The 11,893-nt window shown below is 53.6% G+C and overlaps 2 protein-coding genes across 2 annotated transcripts in view; both read left to right on the top strand.

Annotated features, from left to right (window-relative positions):
• The first annotated feature begins 306 nt into the window (after positions 1-306).
• ABCF3 (ATP binding cassette subfamily F member 3) lies at positions 307-11,209 on the top strand. Its single transcript, XM_085325061.1, has 18 exons — positions 307-369; positions 2,139-2,236; positions 2,355-2,477; positions 2,726-2,992; positions 3,199-3,279; positions 3,860-3,919; positions 4,355-4,411; positions 4,619-4,641; positions 5,337-5,392; positions 5,610-5,810; positions 6,037-6,113; positions 6,371-6,415; positions 6,744-6,876; positions 7,532-7,620; positions 7,810-7,901; positions 8,580-8,712; positions 9,106-9,193; positions 10,105-11,209. The coding sequence occupies exons 2-18, from the start codon at positions 2,139-2,141 to the stop codon at positions 10,261-10,263; spliced, it is 1,782 nt and encodes a 593-aa protein (XP_085181187.1). The 5' UTR covers positions 307-369; the 3' UTR covers positions 10,264-11,209.
• LOC146584212 (PHD finger protein 13-like) overlaps positions 11,076-11,893 on the top strand; it is a 6,810-nt gene continuing 5,992 nt past the window's right edge. The window contains exon 1 of the mRNA XM_085325099.1: positions 11,076-11,121. Coding sequence (XP_085181225.1) covers positions 11,076-11,121 — 46 coding nt within the window. The remainder of the gene's footprint in view (positions 11,122-11,893) is intronic.

Here is an 11,893-nt window from a genome sequence, read left to right as displayed (position 1 = left end):
GGGGCCGTGGTGCCCCCGGCTCGGCGGGGAGGTTTCTGGCTCTCCGGCGCGGCCTCGCTGGCGGGGGCRGCAGGGGCACGCGGCGAGGACGGGCTTGGGGCGCAGGGTGCTCCCGTACCTGGCTGTCGCTCTGGGGCAGTCCTTCTCAGCCCCTGGCCGCTTGCGAGGGGCCGTCTCCTTCGGAAGGGCAAGAGCCGTCCTTTGGGTCCCCCCGTCACATAGGGGAGGGAGAAGTCACGCGCGTTCRAGGGCAGGTGTAAAACAGCGCTGACTGGAGCCTCTCTGGGCCACGTTTTCACTGTGCGACTTGTTGCAGACGCCAGCGTGGACCTGTTGCCAGGGCTGTTGCTGAAGAGAGACCAGACCTCGGTAAGCAGAGGGCCGAGTTGTCCTTGTTCCCACACAGTCCGCAGGGGTACAGACAAGTAACACCGGGGCTGCGCCTGCCCCGCTCCGCGTGGTCACCTCTCCCTCTGTGAGCAGCCAGGGCAGGGAGCCGTTGYGGCTAGCTGCACACCTGCACGTAACTGTTCTTTCACTTCAGAGTTTCACCGTATTTTGGGAAACTGTTTGCTCTCGGGCAGTAGAGAGGATCAACAGCGTGCTAATTCACAGGATCTATTTTGCTGTAACTTTTTAATGAACTTCCAAGTATGGTTGATGCAATGGTAGTGCTCAGAGTGCAGCTTCTTTGACTTCCTAAGGACCTTTGGCTCCTACTATCTGGCCCTTGAGAAATTAGAATCTATCAGCATGACTTCATATCATACTCAATGAGGAAGAAAGTCCTGGCTAATGATTAAATGTCAAGATATTACGAGTTGTGAGTGAGCATGGAGCATCTGTTTTCCAGAGAGCTGCTGCATGGAGATTGTAAGTCCTGCAACAGGCTGTGGTTGTCATGATTTCAAGAGCAGAGAAGTTTGGAAGTAACTACTCTGTGACCTGTAGGAAATCAAAATGTCTTTTCTAATGAACTGTGTATGTGCTCAGGATGACTTGGGTTGCCGTCTGTGTTGGGCACGCGTGTGTTTTTGAGAGGTATGGTTGTGCATCTGCAAAGCAAAGGTGGAAATAGCTTTGCCAGCTGGACAGTTTCTCCACCAGGCTGGTCTGTTGTGGAGCTCTCCCTTCCTGGGGTAACGTGCTGAGCACAAGAACTCGCAGCTTGGCGGCTGAGACCTAACTTGATCCCTGCATGTCTGAGTGGGTTAGGTGAAGGCTGGATGCTGTTGCTTGTTTTGGCACCGGAGTAGTTGTTGCTGGGTTTACTGACTGTTTCTCTTGTCCATGACTCAAAAGGGATGGTCAGAAAAACTGGAGAAGATTCAGAGAAGACTTGGGGGGTCCCTCAGGTTTTAGAAGAAGGCCTTTCTGGGAGACTTGAGGAGTGCAGCTTAGTTTACRGAGTGATTCAGTCTATCTGTAGGTACTGGGCCACAAATCCAGTAACAAGGCACTCTTCATTCTAGCATGCAGGTCTGTAAGATGCTCCAATGGCTGAAGAGTTGCCTAGAAATATCTAGGCGTGTTCTTGGTCAGCCACAAATATTTGACTTGACCCAGGAGTAAGCTGCAGTGGACAGAAAGGCTAGCTAAGACCAGATGCCAGGTTAAAACATTTGGCTCCTTCTTGCCTTTAGATTCAGTTAAATGCTTTTCATCTCTGTCTTGATTGATCTACCGATTAACTCAAGTTTGTTGCACATTGGCCAGAGTTTAACATACTGGGGATAGGAATAACGTCCATGGTGAGGGTAGGCATAGGGTATAGTAGAGCAGGTACTGGAACGCCAGATGTTGTAGCAAAAGTGACTTGGCTGACCCAGGTTCCTGAAACTAGAGACACTGGCTGCGAGGAAGAGCAGAGTTAGGGTCAGCCAAACCATTTGCCTTGCTAGGGCAAAACTGTTGTGTATAATAGGTTGATTTAGGACTTCATTCCTGAGCCAACTGCCTGGCCTGGTCAGCCTCCCTAAATTGTACTTGAATCTGTCCCAGTTCCCCTGTCCTACCTCCCTCCTGTCCTCCTTCCTTCCAGGCACAAGGGATTTATCTCTCTTTCTCTTGCAGTCTGGCTCTTTGCACTTCTGCTGAAGATGCTTTCTCTTCTTTAAATTCTGTTCTTTGTGCCCTAGATGGTAAATGCCAAGAAACTGGAGAAGGCAGAAGCTAGGCTGAAAGCCAAGCAGGACAAGAGGATGGAGCGGGATTCCCTAAAGACTTCTGGCCCTCTGTGAGCATGGGACAGTGCCTGGAAACACCCGCAGCCAGCTTTGCTGAGTATGCCTGGATCTGACCAAGTCAGAGATTTTCTGCTGAAGTCCCTTCTCTGTATTTCTGCCTGCCTGCAGAGTCCTTGAGGAGGCATCTGCCAGCCAAGCTGCCAGCAAGAAGGAGACCCGCATGGAGTCATCAGGCAAGAACAAGTCATATGATGTGCGCATCGAGAATTTCGATGTGTCCTTTGGCGAGCGGTGAGTGCAGATCGCCCTGGCTGGGGTGATGAGACTGGATCAAAAAGTGGTCGGGAATGACAGAGGATGTGGGAAGGATCTGGGAGCAGGGTGGACACCTAATCCTGTCAGTTCTGGGCAGGAAAAGCCTCCAATGATTGCTTGGCCCCTGTTCAGCCTGAAATCTGCTTGGGGCAGGTGGCTGCCGGTTGCCTCTCTCTCCATGAGACAATCTGAGCAGGAGCTACCTGCCTGTTTTCTCGCCTTAGTGTCTTACTTGCGGGGGCAGACCTGAACTTGGCATTCGGACGGCGCTATGGGCTGGTGGGCAGGAACGGGCTGGGCAAGACCACGCTGCTGAAGATGATTGCCAGCCGGAGCTTGCGCATCCCCTCGCATATCAGCATCCTGCATGTGGAGCAGGAGGTGGCAGGCGACGAGACGCCGGCCCTGCACAGTGTGCTGGAGTGTGACACTACGCGCGAGAGCCTGCTGCGGGAGGAGAGGGAACTGACAGCCAGGGTTAATGCTGGCAGGTGAGACACTGCATCTGGGTTTTCAGCCCTTCTACAATCTCTTGACAGTAGTGTTTTGTTCTGAGAGCTCTCCCTTCCAGTGGAAGGCTCCAGCAGGGCTGGACTGCATTTCACCCACTTTAGTTCTGCTTGGGCAAATCAGCCACCCYTAGCAATCAAACCTTGACCTCAGTCAGTCCCATGTGCTCCTCTTTGTSCTTCTCCAGGGGAGAAGGGACAGARGGTGCCAGGCTATCGGAGATCTATGCAAAGTTGGAGGAGATTGAGGCAGACAAGGCACCAGCAAGGTGAGAAAGTCCTGCAGGCTCTGCTATCCATCTATCTGTATCACTAGTTTGGGGCAGTGGTTTGGGGTATGTGGTGTGGAGAGGTGACACTGTGGCCTTGGGATCCACCACGTGAGCACAGTGGGCTCTCCGTAATGCTGTTTTTTTTCTTTCTTGTTCCATCACTGCCCTACTGGGCTGGGAGTAACTGAGCTTTCTCCAGAGGCTGGAGGGATTTTTTTTTTTTTTTTGCTGCCAATGGCTTGCATTATTGCTGCTCCTTCTCTCAGACCTCCCCAGGTTCCTGGTGTCTGGGGAAGATTTATGGGATGTTGATGGCAGTGCTTTTCTTTCTGGCCAAAGAGCCAAAAGCTTTGAAGTTGGTCTCTTATTGTGAGTCACCTGCGACTCCATGTGGATGCTGCGCCCTGCTGAGCTGCATTTTGCAAGCAAGTGCTGCTGTTGGGTTTTTTTCCTGCCCCAGAGCAGCCTTAAACCATGTAGCAGAGACCCTCCACAGTGACTGCAGGTTTGGGAACTTGGACTGAGCTCTGCAGCTCCAATGGTATAAGTGGGTTCCAGTTCTCTTCCTTTTCCCCAGGGCATCTGTCATTCTCGCTGGGCTGGGCTTCAATGCAAAGATGCAACAACAGACAACCAAGTAAGTCTCCAGGCTCTGGGTGTCAAAATATAATGGTTCTGGAGAGAGCCTGTGTCCCAGCCCTGGTGGCCAGCAGGGTTATCTCTCTCTTAGCAAACTTCCAGGCACTGCTGTGGCCATGCCTTCGCCTGACACAGGGAGAGCGGCTGTAACTGTGGGAGGGGAGCCCTGCAGGAGGCTGTGGGTCTATTTCTGCACTTCTGATGCAGTCCCTTGCCCAGGGGGTACGAAGCCACCTGGCCTGGAGAGGAGCTGAGCTTGACAGAGTTCATGCTGTATCCATGATCTCTACAGGAACAAGCCATCTTTGGGTGACAGCAGAGCTTAAAGAGCTGTGTAGGAATGTGGGAGCAGGGACCCTGGCAGGCAGGCAAGCTCAAAGGTTTTTTACATTAAACACTAACATCCCTTCTGTGCAACCTCTTCTCTCCTCAGAGAGTTTTCCGGAGGCTGGAGAATGAGACTGGCTTTAGCCAGAGCCCTTTTCGCTAGGTAGGTGTCTAGGTGTTTGTGCCAGTGATTTGCTATGAGCTTAACCCTTCTTGCTGTCAGAAGTGCAGGGGCGCTGGCTAGGGGATCCTCTCAACACAGCCTCAGGGTGGGGAGTGTTTGAGGCGTTGCAGTTGTGTGTGTAGTGAAACGTGCTCTGCGTTAACCCTGTGCTCTTTTTGCTTCTGATACCCGTCTTTCTTTTTCTAGGCCAGATCTCCTTTTGCTGGATGGTAAGTCGATACTGTGAATCCCCTGTAACACCACTGCTAGGCCTGCCTGTGCCCTTGCTGGGGGTGGGAATGGAGCATGGCCTTTAACTGCCTGCTCAAAATAGCCCTGCGCGACATAGCCTGTGCTAGCAGGGCTGTCCGTGCTCCTGTGGCATAGTAAGGGCGGAGCGGGGGACGATGAGGAGCTGTCCCCAGCTGGGAAATCTGCTCAAGCAGCCACTCCCACTGAGCTCAGCAGAGCTCTCCTTATCTTGAGGGACGGCCCTATGCCTCAGCAAGGGGATCAGCATGTCATCCTGCCCCAGATGGTCCCCTTCTTCCCTCCATCCCTGCAATGGGACCTTGGCTTCTAGCTGGCTGCAGGGGGAGAATCTCTTCACCACAGGGAATGAGGCAGGAGTCATTGCTGGAGCTGGGGCTCAGCTGGTATCCTGTAGAGGTGCCCAGCTTTGGTGTGGAGCTCTGGGTTAGACGCTGGTGCAGGGGGCCAGTATTGGCTGCAGGGAGCATCCCTGGCTGAGCCCTGGCCCCAGTGCCACTGACCCATATATTTGAGTTCCCCTGACTCATGCTCCCTGAGTTGTGGGAGAAGCTCCCCACCTCAGGATGCTGACCACTAGCCTTTGCTGTGTAAAGAAGCGTGATGCAGCCATCCTTATCCTTCCTGACCTCAGTGCTTCTCTCTTTTCCCTTAGAGCCAACAAACATGCTGGATGTGAGGGCCATTTTGTGGCTTGAGAACTACCTGCAGGTAAGGGGGTGGCAATAGGCCCTGGGGCAGAGCAAAGCTTGGTCAGGGCTGCTGTGAGGTGTCAGAAGCTCTGGCCTGGTGCTGGACTTGCCAGCTGGTGGATGGACACATCTTCTCAGCCTGGTGGCTTGCCTTGCTGGGTGGTGGGGCCAAGTCCCATACTCTGACTTGATGATACTAATGCATAGTGTGGCTCAGGTGTCTCTGTCTCCTCCAGACTTGGCAGTCAACCATCCTAGTGGTGTCCCACGACAGGAATTTCCTGAATGCTGTGGCCACGGACATCATCCACCTGCACTCACAGCGGCTGGATACATACCGTGGAGACTTTGAGAACTTCATGAAGATCAAGGAGGAGCGACTGAAGAACCAGCAGCGCGAGTATGAAGCTCAGCAGCAGTACCGTGAACATATCCAGGTACTGTGAGAAAACAGTGTCTGGGCATGTTCTGCTAGTCTTGTACTGTGCTTCTGGTGAGCCTCACAAGTTGCCCCACTTCCAGTAATCTCTGCTCTTGGAGTTTTTGCTGCTCTTCAGTCTTGAGATGAGCCATAGCAGTGACTCTCGTTTTGCAGGAGCCTTAGCAGCAGAGCAGCGTGGCTGGGGCCAAACAGACTGTGACTCTGATGCTCCTTTCTCCTAGGTATTCATCGACCGCTTTCGCTACAATGCCAACCGGGCATCCCAAGTGCAGAGCAAGCTTAAGCTGTTGGAGAAGCTGTGAGTGCCTGTCCCTCTCCTCTCTGGAGATCGGGAGGGGGCAGTGCTTATAGAGAGGAACAGAGATGTTCCAAGGGGACCTGAAAGATAATGTGTATCTGGAGGGTGGGAGTGGTTTGGGCTTTGAGTGTYTGTCTCTGGTTGGAGGCTTGTATTAGGATAAGGCTTTGCACGGCTGGAGACTGTATTGAGGCTTTTGGTAGGGGGAAAGATGCACAGTGCAGGACACCTCAGTTATGTGTCATTTTCTTTTGTAGGCCAGAACTGAAACCTGTGGACAAGGAGTCTGAGGTGATAATGAAGTAAGTGTTCCTGAGCCCTTGCTTGAAGAGGACTGACTCCACTCATGATGTGAGCTGCTTTCGGGTCCTGTCCCAGCTGGGATAACCAGTGCTTTCTGTGGGTCAGCCTTGTTCTGACACGGAGCCTAGAGTGGGCCCCACCTACAGGCTTGGTTCCCCTTGGGGCAAAACCTGTAGATCTGTGTCTCCTTCTTATGACTGACCTTCCCAAGGGCATTGGGAGGAAGGGAGCCTCCCTTAGGTGTTTGCAGCAGTTGTGCTGGGGCAGGGGCTGGGAGCGGGGTCTCTGATGTTCCTGGACATGTCTTACCTCTTCCTGCCTTCCCAGGTTCCCTGATGGCTTTGAGAAGTTCTCCCCACCCATCCTGCAGCTAGATGAAGTAGACTTCTATTACAACCCAAGTCAATACATCTTTCGTTCCCTCTCTGTCTCTGCTGACCTGGAGTCCCGCATCTGTGTGGTATGTGGGGTTGCAGAATAATGGTGGCTGCAAGGGACCTTGGGAGGTCTCTGCTCCAACTCCCTGCTCAAAACCGACGAATCAGACGGTTTTGATGTTAGCTCAGGTTGCTCAGAGGCTTGTCCAGCTAAGTTTTGGATAGCTCAAAAAATGACAAATTCCTCTCCCCCACTGAGTGGGGGAAACTGGGACCTGTTGCAGTGTTTAATCATCCTCAATGTGATGATTTTTTTTTTCTAATACCGGTTAGAATTTACAACTTGTGCCTGTTGCCCTTTATCCTTTCATTGGGCATCTCTGAGAAGAAATTGGATCTATCTTCTCTATATCTCCCTATTAGATAGTTGAAGACAGCAGCATTGGCTTCTGCTATGTTGGATGGGGCAGCAGAAAGATGCCTTGTGCTTGGAAATGGGTCTGGGACAATCCCTAAGCTCATGGGTTGGAGTGGGAGCATTTTCTAGCACAGCTGTCTGTGCTGTCCTCAGTGATGGAAATGCAGCTTCCAGGTAGCTCTGAGCCACTGGTTAGAGTCTCATCCTACCCCGTTCTATAGCTTGATTATCTGAGATTTGAAATTCCCTGATCTCTGGCCCCCCTCTCTGAAGTACTTTCATGGGTTTCATGTTCTCCAATGCTGCTGCTGCTTCTCTAGGTTGGGGAGAACGGAGCCGGCAAATCGACCATGCTAAAGATCCTAATGGGGGAGCTGGCACCAGTCAGAGGAATCAGACATGCTCACAGGTAGCCGGTGGGATGGCCTGGGGTGACAGGGAGGAATGGTGCAGATGGGCTGTGTTCTGGAGCGATAGCTGCCCAAGTGACAGGGATGGGTCCTGCACACCCATGCATGTGCCCCCTCCTGTAGCTGCTGCTGAGAGGGCTGTGGTTACAGGGCCTAAGTATCAATGCCTAATCTCTCTCGTTTTGCAGAAACCTAAAAATTGGCTACTTTAGCCAGCACCATGTGGATCAGCTGGACTTGAACATTAGTGCTGTAGAGTTACTGGCAAAGAAGTTCCCAGGTAAGTTTCAGAGGTGCCAGGAGATCTGGGCTAGTGTGGGAGCTGGGCGATGCCAGGCTCTTTGTGGTGTTGTCTGAGTAGAAGGCTCTGTCACTTAAGTATTTCAGGGAGATAACTTTTGCTCTGGGTTAAGTCCTCATGTCAAGCACAAGTTCAGATGCCTGCCTTAAAAAAACTAAGCTAGTTCACAGGAGGGGCTATCAACCTGACACAAGATCTGTGGCCAGCAGCCTGCAGCTCTCAGGCTAGTGCTCCACGATAGCCATGTCTCAGAGGTAGGTGTCTGCTTTGTGAACCACTTTCCTTTCACAGTCACAGAACAAGCTTTAGCTTCACCTGCCCTCCTGTCTTCCAACTGCCAAAAACTCCAGCTTCCATCTCCACAACTTGATGTTATGTAACTTGATGACAGAGAATTCAGGGCAGTGTCACTTGGAGTCAACCAGAGTCCTGCAGCCCCTGTCCTGATTGTGTCAGTCAGGTTCCCTCACAAACCCTCTGCTTGGGAATTGCCTTAAAGTGGCTGTTGAATTCCTCCCCTGCCCTGCTAGTGCCACACAGGCTGCCTGGCCATGGCGCAGGACTGAGGTCACAGCAAAGGATCCTGTGTCACACCAGGCAGGCCTGAGGCTCTCGGGTGCTCACGTGCCACAGCTGTGTTGTGACACGCTCTTGCAGGGAAGACAGAGGAGGAGTACCGGCATCAGCTGGGGAGCTACGGTGTTTCGGGGGAGCTGGCCGTGCGCCCTGTTGCCAGCCTGTCTGGAGGTCAGAAGAGTCGAGTGGCCTTTGCCCAGATGACTATGCCCTGGTAATTTTCTCCCAGATGCTGTTAATTTTTATATGGGTGCATCCCTGGAACCTGCCTCACTGGAGGAAAGGCAGGTGTCAAAGGACCTTCTGCTCTCTGGGAAACCCAGTCTTTGGGACTTGTGTGGGGAGGGAAAATGTCGCCCTGCAGGGACTGCGTGGAAAGAGGCAAGTGGCTTTCTCCTGCTGCTTTGAGCTCTTAGGTTTAAAAGTTGCCCCCAGAGCTGGGCGACGCAGATCTTGGGGTCACACAAATGCCTGCAGCTACGGCTCTGAGTGGCTAGAGCRGAAGCCTGGATTTCTGCCCTGTGTAGAGGTTCTTGCAGCGCTAAAGGGTGCAGGTGTCAGCCTGTGTTTGTTCTAATGCAACGCTCAGAGTTGCCTTCTCTTCCAGTCCAAACTTCTACATCCTAGATGAGCCAACAAATCACCTGGACATGGAAACCATTGAAGCACTGGCAAAGGCACTGAATAAATTCCGGGTAAGGTTCTCCAAGTGACATTTTCCATTTTTCTCAACACTCCTTGCAGCCTCCAGCTGGGGTTACTTGGTATCTCAGGCAAAGGTGAACACTACAATACCAGAGGTGGCTTCAAGTCTGTGACAAATGGTGGGAAGAATCTGTTGCATTTCTTCTGTAGCTGTCTGTCTTGGTGGTTTGTTTCATGTATGGACTTTGAGTGGCTGAGAGAGGTAACAGCATACTAGAAAGCAGCTTGTCCTCCATCTCAGCCAGTCTGTGATTTCTCACGTGCTTTTGTGTTGTTGCGTGCAGCACTCAGCCCTGCTTGGGGGCCCTCTTGGAGGCAAAGTTTTGATCTCCAAAGACTCAGCCTGCAGATCCCACTGTGATGAACCTGATTCTTGCTATTTTATAGCTGTCCAGGTTGGGTGAGTTTTCCTACAAAAGAAAAGCTTAGTTGAGGTTGGAAGGAATCTCCGGAGGTTTCTGGTCCTTCCGTTTATTCAAAGCAGAGCCAGCTTAGATGAGGTTGCTCAGGGCCTTGTCCAGTCAACTTTAGACTTGTTATTGACTGCACCTGGGCTCTCTGTCCTTGAAGCTTATCAGAGATCTGCAGAACCAGTAACAAACTCTGCACTTGCTCCAAGAAGCAAAGCAAAATATGTTCTTGCTTCATGTGCCTCTCCCTACATGATGTCTCTATCCCATGTGAAGGAAGGAGATGCTAGGCTGTAATTAGCTCACTGCTTGAAAAGTGGAAGTACTCTAGAATTTTGTTTTCCCTGAAATGGGTGAAAACCTGACATCCTCTGCAGCCAGGCTGGACTTCTGCACATCACTGTGAACTGGATCCCCTGTGCCACAGCCCCAGCTTGTGCTAGAGCCCTGGAGTCCTCTAAGTTACTTTTCTGTGCTTTGTGCTTTTACAGGGTGGTGTAATTCTGGTGACCCATGATGAGCGCTTCATCCGCCTGGTGTGCCAAGAGCTGTGGGTATGCGAGAATGCCACTGTGACTCGCATCGAAGGAGGCTTCGACCAGTACAGAGACATCCTGAAGGAGCAGTTCCGGAAGGAGGGCTTCCTATAAAGGAGGCGGGAGCCAGACTGCACAAGTGGGCTGGAGCGCCAAGTTTGGCCCCTTTAGTGTCCATCTGAACTGTGCCTGGCAGAGCGCCTGAGAACGCCGCTGCCCCCATGGACCATCAGCCGTGCCATCAGACTGCCATCTGAATGCCCTTCCCTCCTGGGACTGGAAAGGAACTGGATGGCCCCTGCTCAGCCCCTCCCGTTCTCCTGCCCTGGCCTGGTCAGGCAGAGGGGGAGGAGAGTGAGGGGCCTAGTGCTGTGTGTGGCTGGGGACACACAGCGAGCACTGCTCCTTGTGGGCACCACCTGCGTGGTGCTCCCAAATGCTGCTGCGGGCCAGGGCTGGCCCCGGCTCTGGGCCCACTGGAAATGCTACACCTGGAGCTGCTGCTCTGCTGATAYGAGGGAAGAAGTTTGGGCCTCCCCCATCCCTGCTTTTAATTCACAGTGCCCTGAAGGGCAGGAGAGAAGCTGATCTCCCCCGTTTTTTTTTTTCCTTCCACCYATGCTTTTTTCCTTTTTCCATTTTTTTCTAATCAGCTAAACACTAGTCAGATGCCTGTAAGATGTTTCTCCTCTCAGCTCTGTCAATATACTGCCCTCCCCTCTGCCCCCCTAGAGGGGAGTGAGGCCTTTGCTGCTAACAGTGACCCCTGTCTTTTCACTGAGCCCCTTGGAAGTGAGGGTGAGAGAGTTTTGGTTTTGCTTTCCTCCTTGTAGCCTTGTGTTTATATCAGGGAGGGAGCAAGATCTTGTCTTCGCCCAGGGCCTGGGCCCAGATCCATGCTCTCTTCCCCAYGCGGGCCTCGTTCCATGCCGCTGCTGTGTGTGTTTCGTTTCAAACMGGTGACAGTGTGTTGTGAGGTGGGCTCTTTGGCACTGGGCGACACTCCCTGTCCATCAGCACAGAGGTTGCAGTGTAAATAAAACCAGAACACGGTGCAAAACCTTTCCTTTCCTTGGGTGGGAGGGCAGAGGGCTTGAATGAGCCCCAAACTGGTTCCTGGTTTCCCTGGCGCACCCTGGGCTTTGGAAAGCTGTTTCCTGGGAGCGGAGTTGTGCTTGGAGCAGGAGGAGCCCCAGCCTGTGCCCCAATTTGTGTTTCCCTCRCTCCCCCCAAGGCCCCCTCCTAGACTTGGCACCCCAGGGGCTGGGGACAAAGCTGGGACTCTGCTTCAGAGGGGGTCGCGGGCAAGAGGGGGGCTGTGTCCGGGCCCCCAAGTGCTGGCCGTGTGGCCCTGGGTCCGGCGGCAGTGGGTGCAGCGAGGGGAGCGGCATCAGCTATCAGCTCGCTCCCGGCCGGCAGCTGGATCCGGTTGCGGTTCGGGGGGCAGCGAGGAGCGGGCGGGCGGAAGGGGCGCCCCCCTTTTCCTGAGCGCTGGGAGGGGCCCGACACCTGCTCACCTCGTCCTTCGGGGACCCGCGGCGTGGGCCGGGGCCAGGYCCTGGCGAGCTCCGCGTCCCCGGAGCTGCCGTGCCCGGCGCTGGGGCAGCGGCTGCCTGGGGCACACGGTGCCGGTGCCCGGTGCCGGAACGCGGTCCGTACTGGTGTGCCCAGCAGCAGTGTGCGCGCTGGGAACCGGCGTCGGTGGGGCGGGTACCAGCGTGGGTGTCAGCGCGCCCAGCGCCGG

This window comes from Rhea americana, unplaced genomic scaffold, assembly GCF_003343005.1.
Source record: "Rhea americana isolate MKP2758 unplaced genomic scaffold, rheAme1 scaffold_96, whole genome shotgun sequence".
Lineage (NCBI taxonomy): Eukaryota > Metazoa > Chordata > Aves > Rheiformes > Rheidae > Rhea > Rhea americana.
This window is presented reverse-complemented; position numbering and strand designations above follow the sequence as displayed.